This window comes from Gallinula chloropus (genome assembly GCF_964237585.1).
Source record: "Gallinula chloropus genome assembly, chromosome: Z".
Classification (NCBI taxonomy): Eukaryota; Metazoa; Chordata; class Aves; order Gruiformes; family Rallidae; genus Gallinula; species Gallinula chloropus.
In genome coordinates, this window is record NC_140089.1 from 31,931,422 (window position 1) to 31,950,882 (window position 19,461).

Below are 19,461 nucleotides of genomic sequence, written 5' to 3' on the forward strand. Positions count from 1 at the left end.
ATGGCCTGACTCAGATTTCATTTATCACATACCAATTTTATCTTGATGTAGTCCTGCCCAGATAGTAAACTGCTTCATTCTTTATTTCACATAAAGCAGCATTTGAGTGAGTTTAGGACTGTAAACTGAGTGCTGAATCTTTTAAAGCTCAGTGCTGTGAGCACACAGAAAACATTCAGATCTCAAAAATACCACACTTACTTTTAATGTTGTTAAAAACAGACCCAGCTAAAGAAAAGTTTCCAATTACGAAAACCTCGTTGTTTAACAGACAGAAATGCTCTCTCTGCATACTCTGGAGTACCAACATTGAAATTTACTTGATGAAATTGAGTTATTTCTCACAACAAAATGCCATGTCTAATGTGTCTATTGAAACTTAAAGTATAACAGATAGGAAAACCTTACACCTGGTGACCAACCACACCACTGATGTTTCAAAAGGAAAAGGAACCTAAATCCCTTACAGATTCCCATAACAATGAGATATTTTGATACAAAAACCACTATGAAACAAATATTTTAGTAAAGGAATATAACAGCTCTACTTACTCTGCCCATTTCTCTTAGCTTAGTGAGCATGACCACAATTGTAGAATTATGCTCCCAGAGCATTCTCCAGAAGTCTTCAGTTGTTTCTGCTAAAGGACCCTGTGTAGCTATGTAAGCTTTTTGTTGTCTAGGTTGAAAAAGTAAATTAAGAAAAACACTTTAATAAAAAAAAGTTAATTGATACATGCCCTCTGTTTATATGCAAACATTATCTAGGGGAAAAATTACATACTATTAATAATAAGCACAATAAAGCCTTATTAGAATTGTTTAATCAAACTATATTTTCTATTTTTAGAACTTTGTGAGGGAAATTACTCTGTTAATATTATGATATATGTCTTGATCATTATTATTTAAATTTTAATGCAACTGTAATCGTTCAATTTTGTGTGCTGTAAAAAGCACTTAAGAAACACTTAGTTCTGCTGGTTCATTTTGTAGAAATAACTGTCTAACAATCTATTAGGTTTAGGAATTATAGCATCAAGCATTTTCTTTATTAAGTCCTTTTCAATAGTCTAATGCCTCCAGCAAAAGCAAGGCAGGAAGAAATTTCAGGGATGGAGTACACTGCATTTCCGGAAGTGAAAATAGTAGTAAGTAGAAGGTACCACCAAACTGTTAAAAGACTCTGGGTCAAGAGCTTTGTAGTACGAGGACTGTCATCTTGCTCTTGTCTCTTTTAATCAACAGAAACACCTTTGTGGATGATAGAGGAAATGAAGGGTGTTTCCAACTATAAACAGAGGTTCAGAAAATGTTCTCTTATGGGTTTGGATTCTTGGGTACACTTAAATTACATTAAGGAAACTATACTGCTTCTCCTCCAAGTCTTATTCTACCAGCTGCTTATGTCAGCTGAGGACATATTGCTCTCTGTTGTCATGAAGATGTTAGTGGGCTACACAGCTATGTATGAAATGCTTTTGGCGGCTATGTCTAGTTTCAATTCATGTTCAAAGATTTTAGGTTTGACACTTCTATATATCTTTTACAGCTGATTATTGTGAAGAAACAGGGCTTCCAACTTATGAACGTGCTTAAAAATCACAGTAACTTTCAGCATGTAAAAGTTACTGGGAATTCTCAATGGTTTTAAGGTAGGTATAAACATAACTTTCAAGACTCTGCATCATTTACAGACTTTTCCTCTATTGCATGGGTGAAAATCTAAACATTTCCTTATTGTTTAAGAAAACATCCAAGCAAACATAGCAAGCACAGATAATAAACTCTACTAAAGTCCAATACTAGATGTCGTTATTTTTAATGTAACTACATACATAATTTTGTGAACTTTTAAAGCAATCTACACAAGAACACATCAACATTAGTACCTGTATCCATCAATGAAACTGGCATTAATATAATCAGAACCTTCTACTCCTCGGATTGGCTGCAAGCATACCCTTGTAGACTCATATGGCATAATATTGACAAGGCGATTTTTGAATTTATTACATGGAAGATTGGCACTGATGAATCTTGAAGTGTGAGCCTTAGAGCTAGCAAGACGCTTTTAAAAATAAATAAAAAGAATTAAGACCAGGTATAACAAAACCAAATGACATTCTCAGATTTGATAATCCCTGCTCATTATCCACTAAGAAATAATTTCAGCTTCAGATACTTACTTTTCCGTATCCTATTGCAATACTTAAATATTTGTAAAGCTTCCCTTAACACCTTATAAATGTTTAATGTCTGCTCCATTAATGCATATGGTCAAATTTGAGTATTAAACCATTACACAAACATACATTTCAAGTTACTGAAGGAATAAAGGAACAGCAGGGTTAAAACACCTTCTTTGAATGGTTCTTGTCTCAACATCATTTGATGACAGAACGGCAAATTTTACAAAGGATTGTCTTCCTAATTTAAAATGTCAGCCTGCCAATATCTAAACATTTGATTACTGGAGACAACAAGTTACAACACTTGGTTTTGGTTCCCCACAACATATAAAATCCCAGTACCTTAAATTCCAGTTCCATTCCTGTGACATTCTCGCCTGTTTCTATCTGTGTCAGCTTCTGGATATATGCATACAGGTTTCTGGCTGGCACTTCGGTATTTCCACATGTCACTGCTTCCAGCAGTGCATCGTGGATAAAGATGTATTGGTCCTCAGTTTGAACCATGTAATTCCTCTGCGCTCTCATTAGAGTTACGTGGCCATAAATATCTACAGTCTTTTCATGCTTTATTCTTTCTAACATGGCATCTATCACAATGAAACAGCCAGTCCTGCCGACTCCAGCACTGAAAGAAATGAACACAGGAGGGAAAACATGAGGGACTACTTCATGTATAGTGCCTACCTGCATGGCATTCAAATGTTAAACTTTTGTAATACTGATTTGAACAGCACATTTTTCTGAATATGAACAACAGCTTTTATGAAAGAGGTCAGTGCCTTGAAATAAGTAAACTCCTTTAACACCCATTACAAACAATTGAGAACATGGAATGCTTTTATATGAGATCTTTGCATTTTGCATTTCAGGCTTGACTATAGTAACAATAATAAACTACATTGCAATGTGTTCTGGAAATATATGTTCTTAAATATTGAAGGCCAGGTTGGATGGGGCTTCGGGTGGAAGGTGTCCCTACCCACAGCAGGGGGAGGTTTGAACTTGATGATCTTTAGGGTCCTTTTCAAACCAAACCTGTCTGCGATCCTCTGAAAAATGGAAATTACTGGAGATGCTGAATCCTCTAAGAATTCAAGGTTTATTTGTAGCATGATTTCTAACTCATTGAAATGAGCAGCTGCTCCTGCTATTCTGTTCTGAAAGGTGAATTTATTGGCAAACAATGTTACAGAAAATGAGTCCTATATGTAGGACTTTCTATCCTTCCTCCAACTCTGTCAATGGGACTCCTACTAACAGATTGTTCTGTACTCTGTTTTTCCATTTAGTCAGGCAATGCTGTTCTCTGCAATGCAAAGCCATGTCCAGTTAGCTGTGCTAGCTGTAGGCTGGAGAAATCCCCAGCCAGTTACTTCAATGTCTATCTTGCAGCTTTAGGAAAATGTAAGAAAGATCTGGAATGGCCAGAATTTGGACCAGGAAGCTCAATCGTGACACTATTTCAAAGGACAGATTATAAAACAAATAAAATATGCCTATAGACAAAGCTTGAAATGACAGCACTGAATTAATGTTCACCAGTGGGTGGATAATATTTATCAGGTAGAGGGAAAGTTACTGCTTCCTCACAGGGTCTGAGTTAAATCAGTTATTGGTCTTAGGCAGGAGCTGAAGTTAAGTCACACAAATCCTGCTGAGGTCAAAGAAACTACTGCTTCTTAGATCTCTGCACAGTAAGAGATTCCTCAGGAACAACTTGGAGCTAGAAAATTGTTTTCCCCTCTTTGGTGGGACTTGAAGGGAGAAGAAGACATGGATCAGCTACTGTGAGCTTGGCACAGGAATAAACCTTGATAATGAAACATTCAGTTGGATCCAAGAGAATTACTGCCTCAATAACAGACCTACTTAGCAGCAGTTTATTTTAATGATACCTGCTGTCAGAATGTGCCAGACATTCAAGGATTTTCCGTCATTCCCTCCCTGACTTAAAAGTGTTGTCTGTTACATGCATGGGCTACCTTTAATAACTCCTGAGGACAATGTTATGCAATCAGAAGAGGAAAAAAGAAACTTAGAGTTCTAACCTTGATGAGATTACTATTAGTCATACATGCTCCTTTATTACATATTTTGCATAAATGAATGGAAAATTATGTAGAAGGAATATGAAAAAAACCTACAGAATACACAAAATACACTGAAGGTCCGAATATCCAACTTGTGTGCTAAATGGAGTCATATTCCCCCAAAAATCTACAGGAATTACTTGATGGAGATGTTTGGATACCAACTGTATTGAATCAAATAAACTTTATGAAGTTTTGTTGCAACTATTTGCACACATGTAGCTTTATAAAGCACCAATGTAAAAGAGAATATTTTAAAATATAATTTTTATATCCAGGATCACATGTCTGTAACAATCAATGATAGTTTTTAACCTTCTAAAGGCTTAACCTTTTTCACTAAGTGACATGAAATTCCATATAGCATAGTAACAGTTTCTAAACCCTCCAGACATTGACATTATCTAAATTAAAGGTATTTAGGAACATAACAAAATGTCATTTTTTGAAAAGAGATAAACAGAAATAAAAATAATTATAACTCAGCTTCCAGAGGACAGTTATACAAACCCAAAAATCTTCTCTTATTTCCTATACTTCAATGATATATTAGATATCAGAAGTCCATCCTGAAATTTGTAATTAAAAGTAAACATTTACTTGCTGCATGATCCTAAGAATCTCTGTCATTTACCAGCAAACTACATTTACTTGCAACCAAATAAGAGAGAAGCACAGAGCAGAAAGCTGTTTTAGCCTATCATGAATTGCGTTTTGACTCTAAGATTTCACATTTGCATACTGTTAACCATGTAATCTTGCCACCAGTTACTCTTCTCAGAAGTAGATCCCTTTCAAAGAGTTGAGGACTTCTGCTAACAGAAATCTCAACTTTTGTAGATGCCACTGTGACAAGAATTGATCTATATTCTGAGCTTTAGAAAACTTACCAATCAATGATATTGATCAAAGGGAGTTGTGAAAGAAAATATACAGACAAATGAAATGATGGCTATTCTGGCTTGTGAAAGAAAAGCTGTGCATTCCAGGAAACTTAGTGACCTTAACATTAGTAATAATCATGGTGAAAAATGAAAAATAATTATCTAACTATTGGGTTTTTGTGAGGATTGGGTTTGGGCTTTTTTTTGGGTTTTGGTTTGGTTTGATTTGGTTTTTTTTCTGTTTGCTTTGGGTGTTTGGGGTTTTTTGGTTTTGGTTTTTTCTGTTTTTGTTTTTGTTTTTTTTGTTATTTCAAAGAATTCATCACAAGTAGCACATATTTGTGTGTCAGATTGGTTTATACAAAGTTTTAAATGATTCCTGAAATAGATCCTCTACACATTCAGTTTTTATCAGCCTAACAAGTTATAGACAAGTGAGAAATAAGAAGGTTTGACAATGTAGATATTCTCAGTAGTTTGGAATATGGTTCTTTTTCCGATCATGCATTAATGAATTAATGTTACAGCAGCATGTTTATAACTCATTATGCCATTTTTCAGATCAAACATTTAAAGGTTCACTGGCACCTACAGAACACAACTGCAGAATTCCAACCCAGTTAAAAACCTGCACTTTCAGCTATAATGAGCAGTTTTCATTTCTTCTCTTCAGGTCTTGTATTATCATTTATATATTTATTCTTCCCATGAGCAAACCCAGAGAGGAATAGTAACTAGCATACTGTACCTCAAAAGTTATTTGCTCTTTTACAGGTTTATGCAGAGGTTGTGAAGATTGTGACACCAGACCAAAACATTGCTATGCACTGATGTTTTCATGATAAGGATGGAGAAGCTGACACACTACATTTATTGAGGCATTTTGCACCACTGTACTCCTGACATACTCCTCTCTGGATCATTTTATCCAGCAAAATATTTTGCTAACTTAAGGTGTTCAGGACATTCCAAACCTGCCAATTATAAATGAGCCATGTGTCTATTCTTTTTGGTTTACAGGTAAAAATGGAGCCAATGCTATAAATATTCTAACTTCCTCCCTCCTTTCCCCCACACATCTTCTAACTCCAAACTCAAATAGTTTCCTATACAAGAGCAAGAAACTATCCTACTCTTGCTCCATTTCTCCTTCTCTTCTGTTATCATACAGACTTCTTAATGCAATACCGCATTAACTGCCATGTCAATGGAACATCAAAAAACTTTCCTGTGTGCTTTCTGCTAAAAATGACAATTCAGCTAACAAGAATCATTTTACAAATTAATGTTGCACTTTTGTTATTGATTTTCTTCCCCTTTTAGTTTGCAATTTCTGGTGTTAGAATTGGTCTCAAACTCAGGATTATTAACAGAGTATATAATTTCAGGTGGTGAGAGATACCGTTATGTTTACAAACTGAAAATCTAAGCAATCTTTTGAATAGACATGCCTACTAGGAAACTGTTAGTGCTTCAAATATTATCATTTGTCCTATTATAACATTTGTTTTCAATTTCTAAAAACATGACTGACTCAGTCCCATGAGCTGAAACATGCTTAATGTCCTGTGATACAATACCGCTGCAATTCACAGGAAGAAAAATTAAGAGGCTTAAGGGGGCCATTTCACATTAAAATCACTGTACGGATATGTTAAAGGTTGGATTTTGTGATTAATTTGTAGCTATTTAAATGATGACCTTTTACTGATACTTCAGTGATTTGGCAAACGAAGGCAGTGTAATTGCCAGTATTCACAGATCATTTAATTGGAAGCAAAGACAGTAAAATATAGACCAAAAATCATTTAGAACATTTTTGACTCATATCTACGGAAAATTTTATTGAATATTACAGTTTCAGATGGAATGAAGCTTGCATTTATGAAGTGATAGTACATAAAACTGCTTTTGATATGGGAAACATATAAAAATGCCTGGATTTTATTGAGGAACTTTACATGATTAATTAGATTGCAATCCTACAGAAATTCTGTAGTAGTTCTGACAAGGGCAATATTTAGATTATTTTCTCCTTTTCCTGTTAGGAAATTAGACCACAGTTGAAAATCACTCTTCTGTCCAGGAATCAGCAAAAAAGCCTCTTACGAAACCACTGAACATCCTTTTGAAAGGACACATCTGACTGAGATAGTACAAAGACCTTGTGCAAACAGGAAAATTTAACTTTCATTTTGGAAACATACTGGACTGCTTCTAGAATTCTAGGACTGTCTTATAAAGAGACCTTTGAGAATTGATCTGCAAGTGCACAATGACTTTCTTTACTCTTCTCACTGTGGTCATGGTTGGATATCAGCAATCAAGTACAGTATATGATGCATTTTTAGGTGTAACGCTTCACCAAACAAAGACTTTAGCCATTATGTTTCCTTCATCTTTATGCTATGCATGGAGGCAGCCATAGTTGTCACTGAGGTCATATAAAACTTCTTAAAATGTACAAGGGAAGGAAAAAAACCCCAGAAAACAGGAGTGGATTACACTACAAGTAGATAAAGCTCAGTCTAGAGCTCCCCAGAGTTTTCATAGATAGCTGGCAAAAGTATAGGAGGCTCACAAATCAAAAGCCAGCCTTATATCTTTCTTCCTTTACAGAGCTTTACAAAGATTTTCCTTTCAGCCTGTATGTTCTCAGAATTCTACCATTACCATAAATTCTTCAAATATATCTGTCCCAGATTTAAGCCAATTTTTTTGTTATATGTGATTGCAGAAGTGTAATAATGTTCAGAAAGTAAATCCACTCTTCATCTAATCCTGAGTTCAGCTTTGGAGAGATCCAGCCCAAGAAGCTGTTTCACCAGATTGCATCGTGAACACATACTCTCAAATATTAAAACATACAGGATCAAAACCCCAAGAAAATTTTCTAACAAATCCCATGTACAAGGAATAATTGTTTATTAAAATAATGTAAAAAGCTGTGTTTTCCATACAGTATAAAAACGTAGAATTAGTAATGTTAAAAAAAATCAAAAATGTTTTAAGAGATCTTTCTAGCCAAGGACATTCCCTCACAGCAGTTCAAATCCTCTCACCAGACTTTAAATCCAGGTCTCTCATGAAACAGAACTTTATAGAAATTCAGAAGGAATATATATTATATAGCTCCTAACCAATCCAGTAATATTGTCCAAGTGCATATTGTAAAGAAAAACACCACAGACTGATAGCTCACAGGTATTAGAAATAATTTATGCTTTGGAAGTGCAGGAAGATGCACATGTTGCACTATGAAAGACGTGTAAGTAATTCACTGAAGTAATGGACTGAAGGAAACTGACATCTGAAGCTACAAATACTATAGCCACTGAGAGCTTCTGAACACATTTAAAATACCAGAGCCATTTACCCCCAAATTACACTTCTGCTCTGCAATCCAATTTAGGAGCTTTCTGTAGTACTAATTGGAAGGGTTTTGTGTGGTAATTTTATTCACTCCCATATTCATTCACTCACCACCCTGTGAAGTTCTACACTATTTACTGAAATTAAAACAAACAGGAAATAGTTTTTCATGTAGAACATAATTAAATCATGAAAATCATCATTGCAGAATACCATGGATGCCAGAAAGAAAACCATGGAAGAATCATTAAGGGTTATTAACTGACAAGTTATACACAACCTCTCCTACAGAAAGCCTTTCATTAGACTTTGCTGGAATTTGGATAGCCATTCTAAGAAAATAACATTCTAGACATGTCTTGAGAGATAAGCTTAAACTCACTACATTTGGTCTCATGTTCCCACATACTCAAAGAAAACACAATCATTCCACCCATATCATCTGCTAATCAGATCATCTAGACCTTTTCTATTCAATCAACACTTCTTCCTTTGGGTACCTGACACTTACACAGTAACCATGCCACTGAAAAGGGACAGCACATTTCTGATCCTTGCCTTTTATTCGTTAAAAGGGACAGAACACCAGAGTACTTCTGCCCACTTTTTTCCTGAAATCCTGAATTGTTAGTGAAAAATAGATTACTGTTCTTCTTGTGAGATAGAATTCAGCAGAAATTGTGCAATATGGCAAGTGAAAAGCTCATTGACCTTTTTTCATATCACTTCTTTTTCTTATCTCAGTTTCACTTCAGAGTTGATTCTTGATTTTAGGTAGCAATACATGCCATAATCCTACTTTTCACAGAAGGATTTTATATATAAATCTTACTGTAAATGATTGTATCACCTGACTTCTTCAATTACTCATATATATATATTAAAATAATTAAAATAAATAAAATAAACTGCATTTTTCTGTACTATCTGTGCACAATAATTTACTGTGGGTTGGGTTTTTTTTTAATTTCAAAATTAATCCAGTTTGCAGATACTTTCCTTTTTTCCTACTTCTCTGAAAACAATCTTATATATTCAATGTACTCCATTCAATATTTAGCATCAAACAGTAACTACCCTAAATGTATATTCTCTGTGATATTTCTTGAGTTTCAATACATATTTTACATTCTTTGTACTGTGCAATTGATTTACAAAGAATTGTTGTCATTATGCTTTCCACTAAAAAAGATCTAAAATTTACTGCAATAGAGTTTAGTGAAATTGTTTAGAAAAAATAAAGTATTTTGAGGTTCATTTTAAAAACACATCTAACTGTGACTTGTTACCCTCAACTTAAGATGGATCTATGCATGAAAAGCAGTAGTAAATACAGAAAATGATACTTCTGCATAATTGATGAGAGGAAGTACTCTGTGATCCTATCATCAATAAATAAAAGTGAAAATTGCAGTACAGCAAGTAAGTGAATGAGAAGAAATTATGCTGTTTTGCGTTCTCAGGGTGGAACGACTTGAGGAGTTGTTCTGTGCTTTTGCATATTTCTGTGCTTTGATTACTTTTTCATGTGGAACATGTAGAAGAGCTATTACCCTACCTGTGTGGGAAATAGAAAGGTGAACTGATGCTATCTGAAAATGAATTAAAGAAGGTGGGAAGAAATATGTTTTTCAGTACTGGGTAAAAGGATAACTTTGAAAGCATTTGCTGAACACTAAGGTACGTCCTAGTTTCAGTTCCTTCTGGACTCCTCCCTGATTCTAGGTGTTTGTACACATGTTGTGGTCATCAAGTAGTTATTTTCTTAAAACCAGATGCCCCCAGGATTTGTTTTTCGAGTGAGAACACTACCATTTGCCATTTTTATGCTTTGGTTTTAGACTGGCAGAACAGTGATGAGGTCACAAACTGTCATCCAGACAGTATTTCATGTGTATACAAAGCAAAAAAGAGGACATAGCACCAGTTTTCCTCAGTCCACAGTTCAAATCCTTAAATGAACTGAGCTCTACCTGTCTACAAAACCAATTTTTCCTCCCCCCACTCTCCCTATTTTGGAAATAAAACCAAAATTAGTCCTTAAGCTTTAAGCTAATGGAACTTCAGTGGCAGACCTACTGTTTTGGATTTCTAGCTCAAAATGACTCTTCCTTTTCCATGAAGAAGTGATATATCCAGAGGATATATTCAGAAGATATGTGATCTTGCCACCTTAGATTTGTTTTAAACTGAAATGATTGTAATCTGAGTGAGATGTTACACAGCAAAAAATAGAAAGGAAAAAGTATGAGGTTTGTCTGACAAGCTCATGTCAAGACTCCCTCTAAGCCTCTGTTTTCTTAGATCAAGTAGTAAAAAGAATAAACACCCTTTTCAAGACCCAACAATACCTCACCAATAGCTGACTTCGTTACTGGTACTTCTTCTGCTGTTTCTTTTATTTAACCTCATCAGTCTTTATAACAGCATGAATTCTATATAGAAAATCAGGTTGTGAGAGGTTAATAACACTAGGTTTTTCATATTCCACGATCACAATTTGTCATTTAGAGGTTGGACACTAATCTCTTCCTTTTTGCAGGATTGTGATCCTCATGAGCAAATATTGTGGATGAGTTAAGAGGAAAATCATGGAGGTTTTGATGTAGACATTTCAAAGTAGCTGCAAAATCACTTTAGATTTTATTATGATAGTTTTAAAACAATTAAAAAACATTTTGAAAATTCAGGTTACAAACTACACCCCCCAAAAAACCCAAGAAGGCACCACACTGCGGGATTGTGGATCAGCAGCTATTGACAAAATCTGGTAAGTGATGAGATCCTGAAGTAAATCTATAAAAGTATTAAAAATGAGGAAAGATTAATATTCAGGACAGAATACTGATTGGAAAGCCTCCACAAAAAGATAACAGGACTATTTTTAAAGCAGAATTTTACTTCTAGAGACACAGGGAGATGATTTAAAGAGGCTTTCATGCTGATTACTTTAGATAAAAATACAGCCTGTTCGAAGTTAGCCAAACATGCTGGGTAGCCAAGTTGATGCAATGTGTTCCAGTATACTATGTGTCCATGGATATTCCGGAATATACTGTAGGTACAGCTGGAAAATCTCAGAGATACCCCTTTCCAGAATTCAGCTCTTGGGTTATAAAAATATTTTCACATTTCCTGCAGATGGCTGGATTCTTTTCTTCACTCATAATTTTAATTCTGAATTCATTACGGACAGCTGCTGGCTCTGATAGAACCTAATTGCTCTTTTACTAGACTCAGCTGCAAGCAGTCAGATTTCCTTTTCCTTTGTAGAGTATATTATATATAAACATGGGCGGGGAGAAAAATAACCAATTAACTAAATACATATGGATAAAATGACTCACTAAGAGTGCTGATCAAATAATGTATCAAACTACAGCTTAGGTCAAACGAAATTACAGGCCTTGTAGGACATGATAATATATATACGGAAATAATTATCAGCAGCAACATATTTGTAATTTGAGATAACACATGGAAAAGGCATTGCTTCTGTTAAAAAAATCTTACAGGAAAATTATTATGATTTAATAAGGGGCAGGTTATTTCAGCAGTAAAAAGTCATCAGTCACCAGGAGACCTGCTCAACCGAAACCATTTGTTGGCCATATCCAAGCCAACTAGAGTTGTCTAGTGGAAGCATTGTCAATGCTTCCACTAGACAACTCTGGAAGAAAACATGGGATAATTCTGGAATTATTTCTGATGCCTTACCTCTTATTTCAAAAAAAAAAAAAAAAAAAAAAAAGACTGAGGAATACCTATTAAGGGCACAGAAAAAGAATATGTCACAAAAAGGGAAGCAGGGACAGCCAGCAAAAGGGTCTCTCCATATGATAAATACTGAAGCAAGCTAGGATAACTTGCTGTCCTATTTTGCTGCAATGGATTAACATGGGGCAAAGTTGTAGATATATAAAATAAGAAACAGCAATAACAATGTTCATTTTTACTCCTTTTACTGAAAGAAACTTAGTGAACTGAAGAGGTGTGTTTAAAATAACAGTTCAGCAGGTATCCCCAAACATGTGTGAAACTACTTGCCAGCAAATAACACTTAGAAAAGGTAAAGATGTCAAAGATAAGACTGTCTGGTTTTGTTCTTTAAAATGTGTGCACAATCTTGAATTTGAACAATAAAGTATCCATCAGTTTCTCTAGGTAGCTAAAGGAATAGTAGGGAAAAAGAATAGAAATCTTCATGAAGTAGGGATAAAATCATCATTAACCGCTTGCTGCCAGGAAGAAAACTTTACTGAAATATTTTTGACATCAGAGTTTTATACCTTCCCCTGAAAGTTATGACATTTGCCATTGTCAGAGACAGGATACTGGCTTAGACAGATCATTGATCCTATCTTGTAATAGCATTCACTATGTTCCTTTACAGATTTCTGACTTCACCAGAAAAAAAATCTTGCCCTATGTAGTCATAGAAGCTTTTCAGGATTTCAAATAATAATCCAGTCCTGAGTCACAGCAGTGGGGGTATAATCCCCTGAACCACAGACTAGGTGCCAACCAAAGATGGCTTTATAGATGTAGGACTGCTTTCATCAAGAAGACCACAAGTAGTTATTTTTCATTATTTGAACCTGCATAAAGAAGTACTGTTATTATATGTTATTTTATATCCTTTTGAATTTTAATAATGGTTCCAATGACGTTTACTGAAGTTTATGTTTGCTAACAACTGAAGCACATAACTGTACATACACATCAGCTTCAGATCAAGTTTTAAGAAAGGTTAGTTTGCTGTTCAGAACTGGTTTCCAGCTTACGAAAAAACTTGAAAGTGGGTCAGCATCAGTTTGCTTGTGTTTGACACCTTATAGAGAATTACTAGATAATGTAGCAGAGTATTTTTCTATTCAAATGGAAAATACTTCGATACCCTAGCCAATTTTTAAGGACCCCACATATTGTCACATTAAGTACTATAGGGTAATCTTTATCATGGTCACGTTTGCAGGTTTTCAAATTTGAATAACTAAATTTAAGGAAACAAATTAGAGACATAAGATAGTAAGACCCTGACTGCCATTAAGTCAAAGAGTGATCTGTTGGGGAAGGTAACCAGTATCTTTGCATTCAAGATTATAATAAGTAATGATACTCATATTGGAAGCAGAGGAAAACAATTCCAGCATTACCCATTCATTGCTGACTCTATCAGCATACAGATGGAGACTCTGCTTTTTCTCTGTATAATTGCATGAGCATAATATAGTGTCGTGGTTTTGCCCCAGTCGAAAACCGGGCACCACGCAGCTGCTTGCTCTTTAAGAGGGAGTGTGTGTGTGTGTGTGTGTGTGTGTGTGTGTGTGTGTGTGTGTGTGTAATTGAGGGAGGGGAAAAGGGAGGGAGAAGAAAACCCAGGAAACCAAAACTTGTCTGGTTGGAATAAGGATAGTTTACTGGAATAACAGAGAGATAGATATAATGATAATAACAGGACTTCATAGCAAAAATGAAGTACATAACTGGTGATGCATAATGCAGTTTCTCACTGAATCACACAAATCAGGCTGTACGGCTCGGAGTTGTACCACAACCAGACTGTCCCCAAAACCGTGCATCCTCTCCCTCATCAGTCCCCCTTTTATGCTGAGAGTAACATAATTGGCATGGAATACCCCCTTTGGCCAGTTCGGGTCACCTGTCCTTCCTGTGTCCCCTCCCTTCTTGTTAGTGGGGAATATAAACAACTGAAAAGTCTTTGATTGCTTGGCAACAACTAGAAACATCAGTGTGCTGTCAGCACTGCTCTCATCCTAACTCCCAAGCACAGCATTTCATCCGCTGCTAGAAAGAGATTAACTATCCTAGATGAAACCAGGACACACAGTAATTAGGTGAAAACTCTTGTATATTCAGCATAAACCAGCCAGGGTCATCAACTTTGAAGCTTTTGGAATCTCAGTTTCATACCCTTGAAAGTTTTTATGGTGAGAATATGAAGATAAGTCCCATATCCTGTCCCTCTGCAATGCCACTCATTACACAAATGGTTATTAAGCAGTGTCTTGCTATACTAATGAGCTCTCAATCAGTGTGCTGCTGTGACATCAGTCTTTGTTTCTGTCAGCTAGCATTTATCAACCCTTCTTCTAGGCTTCTATTTTTCCAGTGGTTTCTACAATTCCAGTAACTAAAGGAAGACAGAATAGCCATCCAAAATTTTCTTAATGAAGAGAACCAAGTCCCAGTCCCTAAAACAGAGATCAAGCTCCCAAGGTATCAAACTCTGCAAGCTTTGGTGTATTTTGTACAGGTACATGTAGCAATGAAAACACCCAAGAGGAATGGTATGTGCAGAAATGAAATGACTCCCAGTTATTTACTCCAACTGCATAGTCTATCAAAACAAATAGAATATAATGCAAAGAAAAACATGGATATTTACTCACTCCCGTATTTCTATATTAAGAGGAATGAAGCATCCTAAGCAGGGGCACCAGCTATGCATTGGTTAAAAAGAAAATCTAACAACAGCCTTGTCCTTCTCCCTTTGACCTTTATTTATGAACAAAGACTGAGGAAAAAAAAGATCATAATGAGATATATGGTGACCTGTAGCTGGAGAGGAAACATTGCTACAGTATTTTCATATATGCATTATACTCACAACAGTCTAATATATAGTAGTAACCCACTGGCTGATGGATAAATACATGTGGGCAGAGCAGAGAAAATTTAGAATATTTGTGTTATTAAAATACTTGTCATACTAAAATGCCTTTCCTATCTTTTCCTTTCCAGAGCTTTCAGCTGTCCAGGGAAGTTAGGAAAGATCCTGAGTTGTTCTCAGGGTAGGGAGAGGGAAGGGATGAGGAAGCTTTTAATATTTTTCAATCTCCTTTGAGAGATTTCTGAATATGTACTGGGGGGATTTTTTCCCCCACCGTGAAAAAGGATAGGCAGTCATCTGCAGCCTACTCACTGCCAGGATTAGGAAATGAGCACTTGTGAGGCATGAGGCAAAAGCAGTAGGGAGGTTCAAAACATATAGAGGTGAAGTAAAACAATCCACTGGTAAAGCATTGCCTTGATTTTATTTTTTCTTCTGAAATATTGAACAAAAACTAGGTAAATATTCTACTTTAAGAAATACAGTATCATACTGCATTTTGTAATTTTGGAAAATTAATGCTTTTGCTATGTTAAATGGTTATGTGAGTACCCTCAGACACAGATTTTTTTTAAAAAAACACACACATTCTTCCAAGCATCCAAGTTTTTCTGTTTGTAATAGCAGCATTAACCGTATCTGCCAAAACTTCAGAAACTATTTTAAAGATATGCCCCTTGGTGTTGGTATTAAAAAAAGAAATTCAAACATATGGGATTGCACTTACATGTTAAGCTTTTATGTAGTGCTACTGAACCAACTACTGATGTTTCTGTGATGTTTTGAAAACATAGTAGCATAAAACTCCAAACACCCTCTGGTGCTATTTTATTGTGATCTGATTAGCACCTGTTTGCCTGCACTAATCCAACTTCAAACAAAAACGTGTACTTTCCCCACTATCATTAGACCACACATTACAGCCTCGCCAATGCAGAATCCTAGGGTTTAAGTCTGCATTTTTTTCATTAAAGAAACCCTATTTTTTAGTTCAGCTCTGCAAATTAGGGCAAGTCATGCGGAGACACCAGTTAGATTCCGATATTACTCAATGTTTGGTGCAAAGAGACAGAGAGGATACAGACCTAAAATACAAGTCTGTAAATGAAAAAAGTATCTGCCTTCAAGTATTTCAACCACCACAGAAAGATGTTCAGACAGGTTATTCTAAATAAGCTAAATCAAGATTTGAACACGCATTATCTACAAAAGTGTATACAAACAGGATGAGATTACTAAATTTCTTTTTTGTTATTAATCTTTTACATCCACCTTTACCTTTAATTTAGTGGCCTTCCTACAGCAAATCTCACCCTGAAAACAATGATTCTTCTGTCTTTGGGAGAATATAATTCAAACAAGGATTATGGAACATGTCAGATTATAAGAAATATATTTCTAAATTTAACTTGATCTGTGCTTTGCTAAACTACCTTTCTTCGTGGATACAGACAAAGAAATATATTTTTTTCCTGAAAATAGAAAGGAATGGCATTACGCATTTATGTTATTACCATTGTACCTTTTTCCTAGGTAGTTCTACCAGAATATCTGATTACATAAATAAAAAATCTGCATTTAGATTAGGCCTTGATGTTTCCTTTAGTGCCTCACAACTCTTTCTGCTATGATTTATGCTTTCTCCTTAGAAATAATGTAGCTTTAATTATATTTTAAATATATTTTCAACCTAAAAACGTGTCATTTTTGCTGTTCAAGGAAGAGCTTTGACTGCTAGAATGTACGTATGACATTTCTCAACATGTTTTTGACTTCTATATTAGATTCAAAGTCAATACTGCAGTGGCAACCAAACTGTTAATTATCAAAAGTAGATGTGCAAATGACATGCAAAACTGACTGTTGCAAATAACAGATAACTACTAATATTATCATAAATTCTGACCATATAATTCTGTCTTCTTTGCTATGTCACACAAAATCTGTTAGGAAGACTTCCACTTGCATTTGTATGATATCCATTTATCAGAACACATTTTATAAAGCCTAGTAATTTTGAATGTTAATACTTATATTAGATTCATAGTTTCACCAGTGAAAAATATGTGCTTTTGTTGTTTGGGTTTTGTGGGTTGGGTTTTTTTTGAGTGGGGGTTGTTTATGTTTTTTTAAATTCTATTTATTTATATGTGAACAGAATGCATTTACATGTTTACAGGGTGGGCTCATCAGTTGTTATTTGTTTCTATCTCAGACTTTTCCCCACCAAGTGCATTAAATAATTAAATTCTTCATATATTAAACAAGCATTTCGTAGGAACAGGATATCGAACTAGCTTATTGGCTACTGAGGCCTTGATACATATTAGTCTGGGGTCACATTTGTGAACTGGATCACGAAGTATCTTAATTCCCTGTAGGATATATAGCAGTATCTCCAAACCACCAAGTGAACTGGAAACCTCTTAACCTCTTAACACAAAGTGGGCTGAAAGACAACTGTTGGTCAATATTAAAGCAAATGTGAAGAATGGAATAAGGAAAAGTTTGAGACAAACTTTTCACCTGCAATACCTACTTATAAATACAGAATAAATGAGGAGGTACTCTCCAAGGATCAAAATGAAGATAGCTTTTATTTATTCCTCAACCAGGCAAGCTCCTGTTGTTTTTACTGTTAACCTGAATCAAAAGTGAAAAAGATCTCATTTTTGAGAAGTAGGAAACCTGGAGCTAAATTCACATAGTTTCTCCCTGTAGCTAGTTCCCTACTAGCTTTTATTTTCAGTTTTGATGGGTTAAAAGCTTTGCAGAAAAATACTTCCACAACTTCTTCATACCTAGACTTTCTTTTTACCAAACATATTTTGAATGGTAAACCCCTTTGTATTTACACTTCTATAGCATGAAGTTATAGTTTTCTAAGCTGTGACAATTTGTTAAGTATTGGAAGAAACATGAAAGAAGGTAGCAGTGCTGCCTCAGATGTTTTACACACCCCACTACAAATCCCATATTCCCACTGTGGAATAAACTCATATTAATCCTTCAGTGTGATATCTTGGAAAAGCACCATGTACCATAGGCAAAGGATATAAGATCATCTTGTATGATATTGTTTTGGTCTAGTGAGTAAAGTTTGAAATACTTTTACTATCAGAATGATGGTAATACATGAGCTGTAATGAAAGGGGACTTGGGGAGTCCTGAACACAAAATGGTGACAGAAAAGATATGAACAAGGAAAAGAAGACTTTTTTTTAAAGGCTGTAGAGGTAGACTAGGGGTGATTAAAGGAAGAAATTAGCAGTAAGAAGTTTGTCAAGAACAGGAAAATACCTCAGTGGAAAATGGTGACATCTAGAAGGCAGCAAAAGGTGATGCATGACAAGTATTGGCAGGAGAATGCTACCACTAGAATGACAACCATTCTTCAGAGAAAAATGCTAAGACATGTAGGAACTTATTTCATATTGAAAAGATTCAGCAATATGGTAAAAAACAGTGAAATGAGTTTGAGAAAACAGTGGAATTGAAGGATAGAAATAAAAAATAATTAGAAAAGTCCCTAGAATAAAGAGCAGTTCAGACACTGAGAGAAAGAGATTGAAAAAAAAAAGTGAAATGACTGATGATGAGAAGCAAAGGAAAGAGTGGAATGGAGAGATTTACAAAGTGAGAAACAGAATAAAGAAAAAATCCTAATGCAGATTCTAAGGAAAAAAAAGTGCAAAACTTGCTTAATTTTACTATTTTAACATAAAATGATTTATTTTCCTGAGCTTGAATGAAATGTTTAGGAGCTAAATGTGAAATTTATTCATGTTTTTCAATGAAATATTTTAGCCTATAAAAATGTGTAGATGCTCTATTGCTGTTCTTCTGATTATTTTTTTAAAATAAATTTAATAACAAATTCAAAAAGGCAAGACGAATCTCAAAATTTTATGTTGCTTCAATGTGCCTAAAAGATAGCCACATTATTACTATTGGAAGAAAGACTTTTGCAACTTATTCTTGTTGGTCCATCAGTTAGATAATCAGCACATTAACATTTATGAGCTAATAAGTATATTCATAAATTTTGGATTGTTCACATCAGTTTCAAGAAATCTAGTTCCATTACTTCTTAGAAAAATTGTTGGGAGTGGAATTTAAAAGTCTTCCTAAAATAATTTAATATATAGAAGTCTGCTTTTTAGAGGATATGTTATATGAAATTCTTAAAAATCTTAATGTTTCACGAAGCTATACTTAAGGCAAAGAGCTTAAACAAATTCACTTCCAGGATATGCATATTGCAGAGTATCAGTAAATAAAATAAT

The 19,461-nt window shown here is 35.0% G+C and overlaps 1 protein-coding gene across 3 annotated transcripts in view; it reads right to left on the minus strand.

Annotated features, from left to right (window-relative positions):
* The window catches only part of PTPRD (protein tyrosine phosphatase receptor type D), a gene marked incomplete at both ends in the record, with an annotated part of 295,416 nt that overhangs the window by 11,719 nt on the left and 264,236 nt on the right, over positions 1-19,461 (minus strand). For all 3 annotated transcript variants that reach the window (XM_084278300.1, XM_084278299.1, XM_084278298.1), the window contains 3 exons: positions 553-679; positions 1,893-2,071; positions 2,535-2,820. In XM_084278300.1, the coding sequence (XP_084134426.1) occupies positions 553-679; positions 1,893-2,071; positions 2,535-2,820 (592 nt within the window). The remainder of the gene's footprint in view (positions 1-552; positions 680-1,892; positions 2,072-2,534; positions 2,821-19,461) is intronic.